This window comes from Mustela lutreola, chromosome 3 (assembly GCF_030435805.1).
Source record: "Mustela lutreola isolate mMusLut2 chromosome 3, mMusLut2.pri, whole genome shotgun sequence".
NCBI classification, from domain to species: domain Eukaryota; kingdom Metazoa; phylum Chordata; class Mammalia; order Carnivora; family Mustelidae; genus Mustela; species Mustela lutreola.
The window spans coordinates 67,794,753-67,813,919 of record NC_081292.1 but is presented as its reverse complement, the minus strand read 5'-3'; the positions used below and the strand labels follow the sequence as shown (position 1 = coordinate 67,813,919).

Genomic DNA, 19,167 nt, shown 5'->3' with positions numbered 1-19,167 from the left:
TTTCAGGCAGAGGAAATGACAAAGACAAAGTTCTGGAGGCAAAAAAGAGAATGTGTGGCCCTCCCATTCACAGAAAAGAACTTTCCAAGAGCTCTGGAGATGGACAGAGGTGGGGTTACCAGGCTAGAAAGATTAGCTGGGCCCATGAGGCAGGGCCAGGTCTGAACTTCATCCAAAGAGGGTGAGGGGAGAGGGCATCATTGGAAATAAGCTCCTGACCCTTGTGTGGCAAAGGTGGAGCCAAGAGAAGCCTGTTAGGGGCTTTGTAGTTATTCAGATGAGAGATGACACGGAAACCAGAGATTGGCAGAGGACCCACGAGAGGTGGATGGATTTGGCTAGAGAAATACTGGGGGGCCTTGATGTGTTTGCTATAAAGGGTGAAGGGTGAGCCCAGGATAGAACCCAATATTTAAGGAATGAGCAGAGTGGTAAAGGAGCTGGAAAAAGAATAATTAGAGGAATCCCAGGTGAGTAGGTAGTCCTGGAAGCCACGGAAAGCATTTCAGCCACCCAAGGAGGGGGTGGCCCAGTGTTCAGTGCTAGGAGAGCAAGGTGCTGGGGAGGGGGGGGGATGTCCTGAGAACTAGGAATACAGCAGGAAAGCTGGAACTTGTTGAGACAGCAGCCAAATTTCAGGGAGCCAGGCAATGTGTGGGAGGCAAGAAAATGGAGCCAGCAGACCTAGGCCAGGAGGGGAGACAGAGAGGATGAGCAAGCCAGAGGCGACAAGAGGTTGAGACTTTGAAGCATGAAACTCTTAAATACAATGACAAAGATCAAGTGAGGAGGAATACTAGGAAACACAGGACTGATGGAGGCCCTAAGAAGGCAAGAGAGGATGGGACTCAAACCACAAGTAAAAAGTAGAAATGATTAATCAAGGCAGCCTCAGAACCTAAAAAATACAAAATAAAAAAGGGGGAGGAATGTAGGAAAGCATGTGCTCCCACGTTCCTAGGCATTGGAAAGTTTAGAGTCTGGAGATTTTCTTCCCTTTGCCTCCACTTTCTTGTCCTTGGAGGGTGTAAAGCAGGGAAAGTTCTCCAAAGAAAGCCCACCGGTGAAAGACAACATCTTGGCGTTCCCAACTGTGCTTTCCCTATGGCAGCCTGCGAATGGCTCACACCGGCTGGGATGGTCCTGGGACTCTCAACACTTGGCATTTTCAGCCGTGTCCAGGAGGTGGCAGCCTTGACTCATGGTGGTACTCACACCGGTTTCCTGGCGGCTTTGACTTCAATCTGTTTTTGAGGTCTTGACCATTGAGTTGAACACTCTTCTTTCCTTCTCTACCTTTCCCCTCAGATGTTTTCACTCCAACTTTAAAGGGGGGATGGAGTGGTTGTCCACTCACATATCTACTGGGACCCCACTAGGACAAGGTCCTCTGGCAAAAAAAAATAGAAACATACAACCCTTTGGTGCTGCTCAAATGCACAGCGAACAGGAGGAGAAAGGGACTATGCAGGAAACAGGAGGCTACCAATACGGAGAAGGGAAACGGAGTCAAGGGCAGAGAAGCAGAGTGGGAACTGACAAGAGGTGAGGGATTCGAGGAGGCCAGAGTGACGGGCATGAGCGCACTTTAGGCCACAGGGGAGCGAGGAGAGGGGGACACAGCCACAGGCCCTGGAGAGGGAACCAGCACATGGAGGCATCCAAGGGGCTGCAGGTCCCTGGAGCTGGGCTGGAGCTGGGCTGAGAAAAGATGGAGGCATGAGGTGGTGACCAGTGAGGACTGCAGGCCCACTGAGGGCTTCTCAGAGGCCCAGAGTCTGTTTCAAGAAAATAAACACACTGAAGACAATGAGAAAATACAAATTCCCCTGGGTGGGAGGAATGGGAGAGGAAGTGCATTGAGTAGTTAACCTTGGGTAGATTTGGTAAAAGTTCCTAACCTGGTAAAAGAGCTGGGACCTCATAGACACTAAGACTCCATCTCAAACTTCCTTGTATCCCCAGAGGACTTATCTCAGCTTCCCGTACACATGTATTGAGCACCAGTTGAATAACTCCTGAAAGAATGATCCTGCAACACTGGAAAGACTCTGAGTGGACTTCCTGTCCATGATGATTTCTGTGTTTTCCTATGGAGCATTTGCCAATAGCTACTACTTTGATGGCATCTCAAGAGTAGAATGCAATGTGAGTCACATTAAAGCATCCTATCTTCTGGTTTTCTAGTTTCACATTTTTTTTTCTTTTCCCTAGATGCCAGTGCCCAACTCATTCTCATACTTACTCCCAAGGTAATAATACATTTTGTGTTTTTAAAGTGGCCAAAATTTCCAAGCCCTCCATTGGCATTCATAATACATTTGGGAAAATGATAAATCAAGGAAATCAAGGGATGTGAAAGTTGGAATGCAACCGGTAATATGTAGTTCTAATTATATGACGGTAGCTGAACGTGTGCTGATTGATTATGTTTGACTCAAGTATATATTTAATGCTATTTACGATAATTTTCTATTTCAGATAGCATTATTTGCCAAAGCTAAAAATGGGGGCACAGATGAGATGAGATTTTAAGATCATCTGAGTTAATCAAATTAATCAAGATGAAATCTTCGGACAGTCTTAATACATCTCAGGAAAGAAAGAGGCTAAAGAACAAAGGTGGTTCCTAGAAGGAAAAAACTTGTTTGTATCAATTTTTTAAAAAATTATATTTCTTAGTAATTAAAAATAATGACAAAAGTTTTCAGTTCTCACAAACATCTTAATCCTTCCCAACTCCATTGTCCACAGAGCAGCAGGAAGCTCATTGTAGCTTCAGCGTGTCCTCAGAATGTCACATGAATTACTGACACAAAAACTGATTTCACCTCTTAGAAGGAAAGGTCAAATCTAAACAGCACAGTGAGAATGGAAACAAGGGGGGCTGCCCGTACAGGAAACTAAGCAGAACCCACAGAGGAGCCTGTTGGGGAATAGAACAGAGAGAGTGACTGAGGGCTTTTTCCTGCCACAGGTGTGGTTCACCATTCAAGGCAGGCCAAGGGACCTCCCAGTCATTAATGACCGTCTGCTAGGTGAAAACATGGCCAGCCTTTAAGGTCCTCGTGAACATCTGCAGAATTTTGTCTTTAGCTGGTTCTTTCCAATTCTTAGTCGATTTCAACAAAGAATTAGTAGTCTCCTGTTTGGGAGCATAAAATTAGTAAATTAAAGAAAGATAATCTCACTGTTTTCTAGATTCAGTTTATGTCTTTTCCTAAACTTCAGTAGCAAGATTAATAGATTATTTCTTTACAGTAGATACAGATCAAAGAAATTTGAATTTTGACTAAGGATACCCTTGCCCTCAAGAATCCAAAGGTAGACTGTTGTCTAGTTGTGGTCTCTTGTTCTTTAAAAAAAAAAAAAAAAAAAGTAGTGGAAATTATTGCAGACTTTTTTTCAATCTTATGACTGACGAGGAGTGATGAAAACAAGGATAAAACTCATTAAGCGGGGCTGTCTTGTTCTGATACGACAGGAAATCATTTCTGCCATAACTAAAACCTAATAACATTATAAAGAAGCATCAGTTTATAAAAATGTTTATTAAATCTTAGAAATAGAACTAAATTTTTACATATTTTAACTTGAAAAATATAAATATCTTACTGTGTTAGTTTTTTCTCTATGGAAAAATATTTTAATTCAAACTGATCACAGTTGTTATAAGAAATGTAAGCAGGACTCTAATTAATTAATTTACTAATAATTGTTCTCTAACAATAATCTAACTCCAGAGTCTAGAGGGTATTTTTTCTAGAGGATTTTTAGACATTGTTTCAAAAATGTATTTTATTTTCAATGAAGAAAATATTTTAAATAACTATTTTCACACAATCAGCATCAAGTTAGCATTACATTCTCTTAAAATGCAGATTTTAATTTCAATTTGATAGGCAACAATGAAACTTGAAAATACATTTTAGCTAAGGCTTTTAATTTTCTTTTAAAGGTAAGTCTTTTTAAGGGAGATGCTTATGTTCACTGCTGAAATACCAATTTACTATCAAAAACCATTATTTTTGCTTTGTTTTAGAGGCCTACTCTAACACTAATTTCTACATTTCTAGCTCCTGGATTTGCACCTTCTGGGAAAACAACAGATTATGCCTTTGAGGTATATATAATCAATCCATTCTTTCTTTGATGATGACTTGAAAAAATACTAGAGTATTTTGCTAGTGCTTTTTTTTTTTTTTTTTAAATTCATGAGGGACAGAGAGAGAGACAGAGGCAGAGAGAGAACCAGGAGGGACTTGATCCCAGGACTCTGGGAACATGACCTGAGCCGAAAGGCAGATGCTTAACCAACTGAGCCACTGAGGCGCCCACTAATGCATTATTATCTCATTTGAAATCTACTATTAATTGGTGTTCCCTAATCTCATTATTTGATCAGACCCCATTTAACAAAGTCCCTTGTTGGGGTAATGGAATACAGATCTTCAGATAACATGAGTAATGTTTAGATATTGTCTGTCTTTTGTTCAGCCATCAAAACAGGACAAAGTCCCAGTTCTACAGACTCTCCAACTTACATATGTTGTAGGTTACAGCTTAGTTTTGTAATTATAACAATTCTAAAAGAGGTCCAAGCAATCTTTTGAAGCAAGAACAAAGGAGCAATGAATTTTGATGAATTTTTATCATACTATTATTATATAATTATTTGTTTAAATCTCTGTCTCCTCCTAGTTCAGGAGTCATAAATTAAAATGAAGGACATGCTAAGGAATATATACTTTATTCTCTACACAATAAGGAATGATTCATTTCATTTATAGGTTTTTAGAAATGAAACACACCTATATCTAAGTCTTTTTTTGTTTTGTTTTTCCACAGATGGCCGTTTCAAATATTAGATATGGAGCAGGAGTTACAAAGGAAGTGGGAATGGCAAGTATTTAAGATTCCTACAGTCTTTTTGTTAGAAATATTACCTGTCTTTTAAAACAAATGCAAACTGAAAACAATTGAGTTCTTTGTTTTTAAAAATGTGCAGTGTTAAGTTGGCCAGAGAGAGAGAGAGTCTATTGCAGTTCTCGGGCAATGAAACCTAACGTATAAATTATTTTTGTTGTTTTAGGACCTACAAAACATGGGTGCTAAAAATGTTTGTTTGATGACAGACAAGAACCTCTCCCAGCTCCCTCCCGTACAAATGGTTATGGACTCCCTAGTAAAGAATGGCATAAGTTTTAAGGTTTATGATAATGTGAGGGTGGAACCAACAGATAGAAGGTATTATTTTATTGCTGCTATTTACTTTATGTAGAAGCCAACACATCTCACTGTTTCTTAAAACTTGCTCCAGGCCTTTAATGGTGTGGCAATTTATTTCTGAAAACAATAATGACATGATGGCTTTTCTTTTCCCTTCTCTAAGCTTCATGGAAGCAATTGAATTTGTCAAAAGGGGAGCTTTTGATGCCTTCGTTGCTGTGGGTGGAGGCTCCACCATGGACACCTGCAAAGCCGCTAATCTGTATGCATCCAGCCCTCACTCTGATTTCCTAGACTATGTCAATGCCCCCATTGGGAAGGGAAAGCCTGTGTCTGTGCCTCTTAAGCCTCTGATTGCAGGTAAAGACTATACGTTTTATTTTGCAATTGGCAAAAGGTCTTAGGAAAGATGTAAGCCAGGAATTTTAGGCTTTGTTTCCAAAGCTTTCTGATTTCTTCATTTCAGTGTAGTACAGTGTTTGGAGAGCAGAACAGATAGCAGTTCATTTATGTTTTAAAATTCTGATCATTATTGCACAGGCAGACGATTTGGGTCAGTGGTGGGAAATTTTGCAGATTTATGCTAGCTAGGCATAGGCAGTCATTGTGTGAAGGAGGAGGGAAGGTTATCGTTTCCATATTATTAGATCCCTCTGTTGGCAGGTTTGTCTTCTAAACCCCTCTCTGCTTTGTCCCATTCTGCCAGCCACCGTGGAGTTTAAGGGGAACATTCGCTATTATTTTTCTGGTATTGACTCAACCCTTTCTTCCACACAATGGCTCTTCAGCTGACCTGGGGCTTTGTCTCTTCTCTAGGACATGTGGCCAGCATGGCCACATCTCTCTGGGCAACATCTGCTCTGTGGCTGTCCTGGGGACAGACACGCAAGTCCAAGTCAGAATAGCTTGTCTGTCTCGCACAGAGCTTGGGATCCTTGGGTCTTTTCTGCCCTCCCTCCTATTTTATGGCTGTTAGCGTATTACTGCTTAAAGTTTTATAGTGAAAATGCACTAACTGGTAACTGGACAATATCTGTCTGAAGTTTTGTCCTCTCTCTTCTCCCCCTCAACTGCCCCCACCGTGAATGGGCCCCATGATGGTACAGGAGTAGGTTGAGGCAGATGAACTGCTTTGATGTGAATGAGCAATCAGCAGGGAGCAACATAATTTGAGCAATCAGCAGGGAGCAACATAATTGATGTCTGGCAAACGGAACCCTCTGGTGAAACTGTGTCAGCATCACACAGAGGGGTGATTAGTAAAGTTTAGAAACTTGACAGAATTACAAAACCACGGAGCCTAGCAAAGGCAGAACGTTACTGTGCTTACTGCCAGGAGGGAATAAAGATGTCTTTCAGAGAAGGCATATAGGAGCTTTCTAACCGAGATGCCGAGCAGCCGAGATGCCGAGCAGCCGGCCTCTGAATACCCGGCTGCAGCTGCGTAAGCTCGGGTGCTAGAGTTCCTGGGGTTCCTAGCTGTTTATACAGAAACAGGACACATAATACATGGTAAACATACACACGTGTTAGTACAGGCATGGACACCATACGTACATGTCAGGCCTGTATACATGCTGGCACAGGCACTGACATCATGCATATGTGTTAATACAGGTAAAGCTATCACGCATACTCATCAAAGTGCGCATAGACATTAGACATGCCTACACGTTATGCAGACATGAACACCGTGCACATGAAATGTGTGCATATTAATGTAGACATTGCCATCACATATGCATAGGAAACCTGTTAATGCTGACAGGCACGCTATTACGCATGCATGTAAATGCAAACACAGGCAGGCATATGAAGCATACATGCGGATCAACGTAGATACGGAACTCACGTGAGCAACAGGGGGATCAGCGTTTCCTTCTCTAACTTTGTTCCTTGCTTCCTCAGGCTGAATTAAGTATCTCCACTGACCTTTACTTAGATGCATTATGTAAATTAATGTTATTTTATTCAAGTCCCAACTACCTCAGGAACTGGGAGTGAAACTACAGGAGTTGCCATCTTTGACTATGAACACTTGAAAGTAAAAACTGGTAAGAACTGTGCCCATAAGAATCGTGCTTAATTCTCTCTCTTACCTTTCAACCCCGTGGCCTTTTCTTTAAGCCTAATATTTAAAAATCAAGGAGTTATAAAGTTAAGGGCATGTATATACACACATTTTCTTTTACCAAGTACATGTAAAAATATGAAACAGTCTAATAAACTTCTCTGAGAATTACCTACAAAGCATATTAAAATGCCCTAATCTTGATTGGCCATTTCTCTGCTCAAGTTAGTAACTGTACTTCAGTGCTGAATGATTATTCCCTTTCTTGGACATCTTTGCAACACTTTTTTCCTTTCAACATTTTAAATCAATTTCACTGAGATACAATTTTTGTATAATAAAATGCATACATTTTAACAGTCTGGTGAATTTTGGCAAATAGATATACCCATGTAACCACTATCCCAATCAAAGTATAAAACATTCCCAACACTCCAGAAAGATCCAAAGGTCCCAGGCCTTTGTAGCAGAATAAATTGGTATTTGGCTGCACATTTATAGTAACTTCTCTTTTTAAAATTAAATGACATTATCCTTTGATGTTATTGAAGATAGCAGTAGCCAATACTTGAATTCTATCTTACAGTTTTTCAAAGACTTTTACATAACACTTTCTAATATGAGCCTTACATTAGCTATGTGGGATAGAAGCCCTATATGGTTATGATCTAATGGAGAACTCAGAGAGACTAAGTGACTTGGCCAAAGACACATAGCAAGCTGCAGAACCAGAACCCAAACCACCAGTGTGCTAGTAAACCAGCTCTCTGGCATTTAATCAGTAAATAAGCCCCAGTTTCTAGTATTGGCCAGTTTCTTTGGTGTAAATACTCCCACCATTGCCAGTGACATCCTTCAAACCAGAGTTGGGAAGAGATGTGCACACTTGGCTCCTTCAAACGAGGAGCCTCAGACCCACTGAAAAACCCAGGTTTCTTTTTTTTTTTTTTAAGATTTTATTTATTTATTTGACAGAGAGAGATCACAAGTAGACAGAGAGGCAGACAGAGGGAGAGGGGGAAGCAGACTCCCTGCTGAGCAGAGAGCCCGATGTGGGGCTCAATCCCAGGACCCTGAGATCATGACCTGAGCTGAAGGCAGAAGCTTAACCCACGGAGCCACCAGGCGCCCCAAAACCCAGGTTTCTGACCCCAGATCTCTTTCCACTGCTCTTGCTGCCTCCCTTCATGAGAATGAATCGCATATTTTTAATTTTTTTAAGAATAAATCGTTATCCTAAAGTAACTTAATTTCTTAAAATGGTGTCCATACCTTTTGCCTCTGTTGAAAATCCCTGTTTTAGGCATTGCTTCCCGAGCCATCAAGCCCACACTGGGACTGATCGATCCCCTGCACACCCTGCACATGCCTGACCGGGTGGTTGCCAACAGCGGCTTCGATGTGCTTTGGTAGGTACGAGTGCCAACTGGAGGGGCTTTTCCAGTTGGAAAAAGTCTCTGGACTGCATTTTCTTGCTGAAAGCACTTGCTAAGCATACCTCAGTTAGTGTTCCACAACCACGCCAATTTTGGCTGTCATTATCCCCTTTCCTAGATGAAAACATGGAACCTATAGAGGATGGTGACTAGGTGAGCTCCTGGATGAGCCTCAGGCCACTGTTCTGGATCGACTGTGCCAGCCACGGCTGCTGCCACAGGGACAGGAGTGCGTGGAGTTGGCAGCAGCATCTCAGGCCCACAGCACCTGCGTCTAGGGCTACAGGAAACAGGAAACGGTCAGGGCTGCCATGGCATGGAAGAGGGCAGGGAAGGGAGCGGACATCCCCGGAGCGGGACTGTGCTCACGTGTCAGGACTTCGCACACATCCCCACCTCACTACAGCTCTGCACCACACGAGAAAGAAACCTGCCGTGGAGATGTTCAGTAACTTGCCAGAGTCCTGCTGCATGTCCCTGGGCTTCAGCTGCCATGGCTCCCTGATCCGTGTTCCTTCTAGGGGCCTCAGGGAGACCCACGGACGACTTTCGCATTCAGCATGTCCCAAACTACCTATTTCATCTACTTGCACATGTACATTTTTTCACATTCTAACATCTGTGAACTCAGAACACGTCTTAAGATCTGTGGCGCCACAGTACGGTTTTCTTCCTCAGTGGTATTTTTAATGATGCGTTTTATAATGCATGACATCTTAAATTTGATGAAATCCCAATTTATTCTCCACCTCCTCCCACCACCTCACAACTTCTCCTGAGTCTCTTAAGTTAGTGAGCAGCAGGGCTTGCTATGAACTTCTTTCTTATGTCCACACATAGCCCAGTACTTCCTACCACTTGTCTTGCTGGGCTCTCTCCTGTCTGCTCACTCCTCTTGAGCCTCATTGTTCCCACCTTGGTTCAGACCTGCCCAACTTTTGCTTGGATAATTGCAGTGGTTTCCTCGTCACTGTCTCTGCTTCCATCCCATATCCTTCTGTCTGTCCTCCATACCGGCCTCAGCAAGTTTTCAGAATGCAATATAATCATCACACATACACATATACACACACCTCTACCTGACAAGTCTTTTAGTGCCTTTCCACGCCTACTGCCAGACGGCCAAATTTCTTTGCCCTGGCTTGTCCCCAATGCTCAGCTCTTTATCTCTTTGGAGAATTCATATTCCAGTTCCACTGGAGCACCCTCCTCTTGATGGAGACTTTGCTGACAGCCTCCCCACCTTTCTTCTCCTCGGGTACAACTGACCACTCCATCCTTTGCTCTTCCGCATTGGGTGGACTTCCCTTTCACATGCCCATCTTCACTGCACTGTGAGCTGGATGAGACAGGACCATCTTACTCCCTTCTCCATCCCTGCCCCTTGGCACAGTGACTGTCACATCATAGGTATTTGGTTAATATCTCCCCACACAAATGCTCCATTCTTGCACTGCCCATAGATTGGACAGATTAAGAACCATTAAGCCGGGCGCCTGGGTGGCTCAGTGGGTTAAAGCCTCTCCTTTTGGCTCAGGTCATGATCTCAGGGCCCTGGGATCGAGCCCATCATCGGGCTCTCTGCTCAGCAGGGAGCCTGCTTCCCCCTCTCGCTCTCTCTCTGCCTGCCTCTCTCTCTGCCTACTTGTGATCTCTGTCTGTCAAATAAATAAATAAAAATCTTTAAAAATATATTAAAAAATAAATAAATAAAATAAAATCTTAAAAAAAAAAAAAAAAAGAAGAAGAAGAACCATAAAGCCATAGCATCCATCCACCAACTATTTAAAAGCATTTCCAATGGTTTGTTCAAAAGATGTTATCTGCTTCTCAGGTGTAAAAGAAATTCTCCATTCTAAGACCAAAAACCGTAATTCATGCCTGAAACAGTTCATCTTACATTGTGTTCCCAATGCATCACTGATCTAGATGGCTATGTTTTGTTGTGTTTTGTTTTTTCTCTCTTCTGCATTTGATTGATTGGAATTGATAGCAGGCCATCAGGTGGAGGAAATTCTGAAGCTTGGTCCTTGAAATAGCCAACCTTTAGCTGAGGGAATATCAGAAAAAAAGAACTGAATTTTATTTTTCAGGCCAAAATTTAATAATAATGATGAACTGTAAGTTTTACAATGTGCTGGTCATTATTCTAAGTACTTTACGTGTACCCCCTCATTTAATTTTTACAGCAGCACCAGGAAGGCATACTATTATTTGTCATTGTCTTAGAGTCACAGGTTAGATAGTGAGTTACCCCACACCTGCTACAGGAAGGTCTGGTGCCAGGATTGGTCTGTGCTTTCACCCACTGCACTGTACTCTTAATAGAAGGCTCATGTAACTATGTCCCTCCTTAGGTAACAGGAGTTTAATGGTAAATATATATATATATATATATTTTTTTTTTTAAGATTTTATTTATTTATTTGTCAGAGAGAGAGAGAGAGCAAGAGCGAGCACAGGCAGAGTGGCAGGCAGAGTCAGAGGGAGAAGCAGGCTCCCTGCGGAGCAAGGAGCCCGATGTGGGACTCGATCCCAGGACGCTGGGATCATGACCTGAGCCAAAGGCAGCTGCTTAACCAACTGAGCCACCCAGGCGTCCCTATGGTAAATATATTTTATAAGGAAATCATTTTTTAGATTCAGGGCTTTTCTTCATGACCCAAATAATGTAAAAATTCAACATCATAAAGATTTATTTGCACTAGAAAGGGGCCATATGTAATCCAGCAACATATACTGGTCAAAAAATAATGCTGTGACTATAAACTTCACTGTTAATTTCTGTAATAAGCAATGACTATTGTAGGCAAGAGTCTGACCTGGTGGAACGCACTGTGATTATCACTGCCACGGAGCTTATCTGCAGTGGAGTGAGTACTGAACATATCCAAGAGAGTCTGTAATCTGAATGGAGGGGAAAAAGAAGGTGCTTTCAATCTGTGTGTTTTAAATATGTCTTGTTAGCCATGCCCTGGAGTCCTACACTGCCCTCCCCTACCACATGCGGAGCCCTTGCCCTTCAAATCCTATCACCCGGCCAGCATACCAGGGCAGCAACCCAATCAGTGACATCTGGGCCGTCCACGCACTACGGATCGTCGCTAAGTATCTGAAAAGGTATGTGGCCCAGGGGAGATAGAAACAGACTAGAACGGGTACCTTGCTGGCTCAGTCAGGCAAGCAAATCTTGATCTTGGGGTTCTAAGTTCAAGCCCCACATTGGATGTCAAAATTATTTAAAAATAAAATGAAAGAAAGAAGGAACGAACGAACGAACAGAGAGAGAGAGAGAACAGGAAAACCACATTCCACCCTCACATAAAATGTAGCGTGCCAGATCCTGAAATAGCCTGAGCACGCCTGTTCACCAAAAGATTAGTCAGTGGATATAGAGGAGCACCAGAGACCAGCAAGCTCTGGAAGGATGAAAAGATGGGGAGGGATGCATGTAAGGACAGATGAAACCTGAGTCCTTCAGTCTGAAAAGGCAAAAGCAAGGGAACAAAATATGAGCCCCTGATTTCAGAAGGATGCATCTAGAAGGATTATTCATCAAAGCCTTGAAACCAGAGCTCAGGTGAGGGCAGATGTCCTCTGAGATTTGACTACACCAAGAGCTGAAATGAGACCCAGAGAGGCAGATGTTGGCCAAGCCCATGCAGGCCGTGTCTGAAGGCAGAGTCAACCCAGTAAGCAAACTCACATGAAGTGAGTTTAAGAAACCAATGTCTAAAGTTGTCTGTCCCAGGAGATATAAAAAGCTTTCTGTGGGGTGGCTGGGTGAAGGACACTGGGGAGCGTATGTGCTATGGTGAACACTGTGAATTGTGTAAGACTGGTGAATCACAGACCTGAACCCCTGAAACAAATATTAACACTATAGTTAATAAAAAATAAAATTAAAAATGTGGCTTTCCTGAGCTGATATATGTTATAAGTACAAAATACACATCAGATTTTAAAGATATTATGCAGAAAAAAGAATGTAAAAATTTCAATAATTTTTAGACTGATCATATCTGAAAAATGTTATAGTTAAATATTATTATAGTTAAAAAAAATAAAAAGCCTTCTCAAAGATTTCAAAGGATTTATAAATGCTATAGCCATGATTGGCTCCTAAGAGAGCAAAGATATACTTAGAGATGAAAGCTGATCCCTGAGACATTAACACCTATTCAAACCCAGACTCACTCTTGTACACGTAACAGAAGGAAAGAGCACGGCAGGTTGGACCTAGATGTGAACATCGTGCTTCCTCTGGCCCCAAGCTGGTAGGTGTACCGGAGAAGGAGCTCAGACTGCATTTTGTCATAAAGCAAAGGGAAGGGGCACAGAGCTAGTTCAGGAGACCATCAGGGAGCAGGGAAGCACTTGCTTGGGTAGTCGCAGATACAGATAGTGGTCAGCCAGCATGAGACGGGGACAGAAGGCTTGGCAGAGCACAGTGGAAGGTGAGGGAATGTAAAGGACAGAAGGAAAGCTAAAGCCCCATCAACTGCTCTTTCATCTTGGCATTCAGGGAATAAGAAACGAATGCTGGGTTTGGAAAGGAGCCACAGATGCCTAACCATTCCAAATGAAAGGAGATAAAAGGCTGTAGCACGCTTACTGCACAACAGGAGCCCTTACTCCAGGCAAAATCGTGAACAGCAAGCCAGGGGTGTCATTCTTGGCAGTCTTCGGCTTCATCCCTGGGGCAGGGTTTCTAAGCCAGCATATGCAGGATGGCTGAGCTGCATGTGCAAGGGGCCTTTGAGAATTTGCTTTTACAGAGTGGCGTCGGGACATCTAGAGCAAGCAAAGGCTCATCCTGCAATAACATCCCACTTCCATAAGGAAAAATATTAAAATAGTACATGTGGTTTCAACAGATTCTTAAAGAGGCCTCCAGAGGGTTCTATTTGGGGCAGTGTCACAGAAAGAAAGATGGCCGGGCAGGCTGCTTTTAGCCTGCAGGTAGCCCCAGGCAACAGGGACTCATTTCAGAGAACCAGTCTGGGCCCTGTCCATTCAGAGTGTGTGTTTACTTGCAGTTCATTCACAGCTGCAGTCAAGCTCACTGACAAATGAAGAAGAAGAATGAGTCTTGGGGCACTTTTCTAGAGCAGCTCACAGTCCAAGGGTCAGTGCCTTGCTTCCCCCAGCACTTTCATCACATGAGCAGCCTGACAGCATATTTATTATGCCTTTGCCCAAAACCATTGATAAGAAAATATGTTTCCCTTCGGTTTTTGTTGAGAAGACAAGGTGTCGTTTGAATAAGTTGCCTAATTTTTCTTCCTACCAAGTAGAATTTCTTTCTTCCCAGGTCTTTCCCTAAGGCAGCTCTTGATTCGATAGGAAATGCCAATGTTGATGTAGGTATTTATATCATCCACAGGGCTGTCAGAAATCCTGACGATCTTGAAGCAAGGTCTAATATGCACTTGGCAAGTGCTTTTGCTGGCATTGGCTTTGGAAATGCTGGTGTTCATCTGTGGTGAGCAAACTTGAGATTTTATTTCTTCACCTAAGTTATTGCTTTTAATTTTAAAAAATGTTTATTATAATTTAGGACAAAGGGTAAGACCTAAATATGCTCTAGAAAAAAGAAATTTAACTGAGGGTCCTGGAATGTTTTCTGAATTCAAATGTAATTTATTGGGTCATAGATTTTTGTTTAAGTTTTATTATATTTTTTTAAACATACTCTAACCCTAATGTGAGCCTCCAACTCATGACCCTGAGATCAAGAGTCATGTGCTCCACTGAGCCAGCCAGGTGCCCTCATAGATTTTTTTTTTTTTTAACAGCCTTGAGATACACACTATAAAATTTACTGATTCAAAATGTATAATTCAGTGGGATTTAGCATATTCATGGAGTTGTACAGCCATTACCACAATCGATTTTAGAACATTTTATTGCCCTGAGAAATTCCATGCCCTTTGGCAGTCATCCATCAATCCTCCTACACCCCCCAGTCTTAAGCAACTACTAATCCACTTTCTGTCTTTATAGATTTGCCTGCTCTGGATATTTTATATTAATGGAATTATATAATATGTGGTCATTTGTGCCTTTAACTTAGCAAAAGGTTTTCATGGTTCATCCATATGTGCGTCGCTAAGTTGCTCCTTTTTGTTGCCAAGTAACATTCCACATGTTGGAATATGTATGGATATGCCACATTTTATTTTCCATTCATCAGAAGATGGACACTGGGCTGTTTCCACCTTTTGGCCATTATGAATAATGCTGCTATGAACATGTGTGTACAAGTTTTTTGTGTTGAATCATGTTTTCATTTCTGAGTGTATGCCTAGGAGTGGAACTGTTAGGTCATATGGTAACTCTGTGTCTAAATTTTGAGGACTACCACTGTGATCCACAGCAGCTCTACCAGTTTATATTTCCATAAGCAGTGGATAAGGGTTTTGATTTCTCCACATCCTCACCATGTGTTGGGGATTTTTAGAACCTCAAATGCAAGATTTTTTTTCCTCCTACTAATCTCTCACAAAAAGAAAAGGATCAGAATCATTATCTGTAGCCCAGAATTGATTGGCTTGATCAGAACTTTTTGGTATGATGCCTTAACATTGAATACCTATGATCACTGAGAATTAAGAATAGGCCTTTGCTGTGGAGGATATAGTGGAGTCGCCCCAAAACTTGGCTGCTGAGAGCATAGATTGAAAACACCTTTCTAAAAAGCAGGTGAGTGGGGTGCCTGTGTGGCACCCCACTCACCTGCTTTGTGGTTGGCACAAAACCAACTCTTGGTTTTGAGTCTGGTCATGACCTCAGAGTCGTGGAATCAAGCCCTGTGTTGGGCTCCACACTCAGTGCAGAGTCTGCTTAGGATTCTCTCCCCTTCTCCCTCTGTCCCTCCTGCTAGTTCTCTCTCTCTCAAGTAAATAAATAAATCTTAAGAAATAAATAAATAAATAAATAAATAATAAAATAAAATAAAAAGCAAGGGAGCAAAATCTCCCAAGAGCCTGAAAAATGTTTATATCCTTGGGCCCACTAATTTTAGTTCTATGAATGTAGACAAAAGAAATCATCATCATATGATCAAAGAATTTCTTTATAAGGATAGTCACCTAAGTGGTATGTATAATTGAAAATTTTAGAAACAATCTAATTTCCAACAGTTTGGGAATGGTTAACTGAAGTGCAGTACACAAAGAATAAATATGGCTATTAAAAATAGTGTTTTAGGGGCACCTGGGTGGCTCAGTGAGTTAAGCCTCAGGTCATGATCTCAGGGTCCTGGGATCAAGCAACACATGGGGGTCTCTGCTCAGCAGGGAGACTGCTTCCCCTTCTCTCTCTCTGCCTGCCTCTCTGCCTACTTGTGATCCTTCTCTGTCAAATAAACAAAATCTTTTAAAAAATAAATAAAAAGTGTTTTAGAATAATAGAAAATTATATGGGAAAATGTTTGTAAAGAATATTAAGTAGGGGCACCTGGGTGGCTCAATGGGTTAATCTTCTGCCTTTGGCTTAGGTCACAGTCTCAGGGTCCTGGGATGGAGCCCCTCATCGGGCTCTCTGCTCAGTGGGGAATCTGCTTCCCCCTGCCTCTCTGCCTACTTGTGATTTCTCTCTCTATCAAATAAATAAATAAATAATCTTTTTTAAAAAAAGAATATTAAGTAACCAAAGCAATGTTTGAAACTGTATGCACATATGATCATAAATTGAAGATTGCATGATAAGACTAGAAGAAACATTGTATAATGGTTATCTTGAAGAAATAGGATTGTGGACCGTTCTAATTTTTACAAAGAACATACACAACTCTTAAAAGAAATCAAACTAAGATGTTGGATATCGTTAGAAAGTTACTTTTGAAAGCTACATGAACCCTTTCACATCATGAAAGCACACTAAGCAATAATTTTCCACAAACTGTGAAGCCCAAGAAAGGTCAAGCATATTCCCAAATAGCAATTCAGAGAACCAACAGCTTCTGATCCATCTCACGAAAGGGATAGGCAAGGGATACCTTCTTGGTATTCCTTATACCATTCACCAAAATACCTGGTCTTCCTATGAAATGTTAAGTCTTTTGCTGAATAAGCCCAAAGTCATCCAGTAACCCACAGAAAAAGACTTACGGACCATTTTACTATTGTAAAGCATTTCATTTACAACATATTAATTATAAATACATAAGCTTCTCACAAGATATATCTTCCGGGTCATCTAGTAAACTAAATTAGTCCTGTTTGTTCACCAAGAATTCAAGAGTATATAAAAAGTGTTTTTTCATCAAAACAAATCAAACCCCACAAATAAAAAACATGATGCCTTTTCTTGATAGCCTTTCAGACTACAATAATCATTTATGAGTCAACTCTATTAGTATGTAACATTTGAAAAGATGTATCAATTATCGATGGGACAGATCACTGGAGGGTCAAGCTTGCAAGTCTAACACAGCACATCTTGGCTCTTAAGACTCCCACCCATCGTCAGCTGTGCAGGGGCACGCTGCCAAGCCAGTGCAGAACAAAACACAAAATGCATGCCCTGAAGCTTATTAAAGAAACTTCAAAGTACATTCTCAATTTCTTCAAGATCATCAAGTTAATCAATGTGTTTGGGAAGCAATTTCTGCATTTGACCTACAATTCTACAAGCATTTAAATTTGAACATTTCAGAGGTTTTGTTAGCGAATACACAAAATGTCCAATGCAAGAATATATTGTTATATCAAAGAAAAGAGAATGTATCACTTTGTGAGATAACTCTTTTGTCAATAGACTGTGAAGGGCTCTCCCATAAAAGTATGTTTGTTTTGTTACTTTGAATTTCTGATAGCTATATGTCAACATAAGGACTTTCTTTCTTTTCTAGCCATGGAATGTCTTACCCAATTTCAGGCTTAGTGAAGACATATAAAGCAAAGGATTATAATGTGGATCACCCACTGGTGGTAAAATCATAACAAATTCTTTATTTACATTTCATGTTCTTTGCAGTTGCCATAAATGTATTTGTTATGTCTATTTGTCAATTCTTGATTGCTTGGAGTATAGGGTAAAGTAATTCAGTATCTAGAATATGCAGGCTGAAGACCCAACTTTGCCCCAGTGGTCACCACATTTTGTTTCTCTTCAGCCTCATGGCCTTTCTGTGGTACTCACCTCCCCAGCGGTATTCACTTTCACAGCACAGATGTCTCCTGAACGGCACCTGGAAACGGCAGAGATATTGGGTATGAACCAACATTCATGAATCTGTGACCTGCATTATGTGAAGCATTTTGTAAGGTTGCTTCTGCAGATAAACTGTAAAGGATAATAATACCCATAAAGTTTCTCTGAAAGTTTAATAATAAAATGTGAGTGACCTGCCTAAAGTCCTATCTAGCACTAAAATTCTCTAATTTTGCTTCTAATAGTCTATTAACAATGAAATGGAACCAAATATTGCTTATGTTAAGGTTGTAGTAATGCTATTTATCTTGTTTTCATCCCTAAAGAACATGAAACTCTTTACATAATATTAATATTGCAAGTGCCTTTTGCTACATTTAATAGGTAATAAAAAGAATCTTGTTTCAAGAAGTAACAGTACATTCCCAATTATAGAAAATCTAAACCACCAGAAACTTCATAAAAGGATCCCAAAAGAAGAATTTGTTTTGCTGCTCTGTAGAATAAATAATATCTATAACAAGACACCCACAGTGCTTTCTGAATCTCACAAGCAATAAAATTATATGCAGCCTAGCTTCAATGTTAAGTAAAAATTTGGGGTATTTTTCTAATATGGGAACTCTTTCAAGTAGACTTTGAGAATTTGATTAATTTTCCAAACATTCTATTGCCATACTTATGTTCAGAGTAGGAAGGGAAAAGCTAAAAAGAAACTTCATTATGCTTTTCTAGCACTAGCCGTTGGAGAGGTTATTTCCAAGAAGATAGGCATGACCCAGACTCCTTCCATGTGCCCTGCCTCACCTTCACGTCGCACACTGATGGGTGTGCTTCCGTAGAGTTCCGGGTGCTGGGCTGAGCAGGGAATGGTAATGAGAGAAGTCCAGGGTAGAGAAGCAGAGCAGCGGCTCCATGTCCCAGCATGGGCTGCTGGAAATACGGTGCCCACCTTACCAAGGATCTTCTGTCCCTTTCCCTTTTGGATCGGGGTGTTTTTTAGCCATTTGGGGCACTCAGATAGATGCCTGGTAAATATGCAGTGGCAAGTAGGAAGGAGCCCAAATAGTAGGCTTGAGTATGGGAAATGAGAAAGTCTTAGAGAATAAAATTCCAGGCAACCAACAATGTTACGGAGAAAGCAATTCCTCCAGTAGACAAAACTCAGGGTAGAAGAACCCACCAACTCTTCTCCCTTGCATAGGAAGATTTGTTTACTGTGATTCCATACTCAGCCATTAAATTTTTTTTTTTTTTTTTAGATTTTTTATT

General features: G+C 41.2%; 1 protein-coding gene across 4 annotated transcripts in view; it reads left to right on the top strand.

The window, feature by feature from the left end:
- ADHFE1 (alcohol dehydrogenase iron containing 1) overlaps positions 1-19,167 on the top strand; it is a 39,445-nt gene that overhangs the window by 4,735 nt on the left and 15,543 nt on the right. For 2 of the 4 annotated variants that reach the window (XM_059166320.1, XM_059166321.1), the window contains exons 2-12: positions 2,215-2,252; positions 4,077-4,123; positions 4,849-4,902; positions 5,093-5,247; positions 5,393-5,589; positions 7,206-7,283; positions 8,604-8,709; positions 11,704-11,856; positions 14,123-14,221; positions 17,594-17,672; positions 17,858-17,954. In XM_059166320.1, coding sequence (XP_059022303.1) covers positions 2,215-2,252; positions 4,077-4,123; positions 4,849-4,902; positions 5,093-5,247; positions 5,393-5,589; positions 7,206-7,283; positions 8,604-8,709; positions 11,704-11,856; positions 14,123-14,221; positions 17,594-17,672; positions 17,858-17,954 — 1,103 coding nt within the window. Of the gene's footprint in view, positions 1-1,746; positions 2,149-2,214; positions 2,253-4,076; positions 4,124-4,848; positions 4,903-5,092; positions 5,248-5,392; positions 5,590-7,205; positions 7,284-8,603; positions 8,710-11,703; positions 11,857-14,122; positions 14,222-17,593; positions 17,673-17,857; positions 17,955-19,167 lie in introns of those variants that run through there. The other 2 variants (XM_059166322.1, XM_059166323.1) reach the window with 2 other exon arrangements.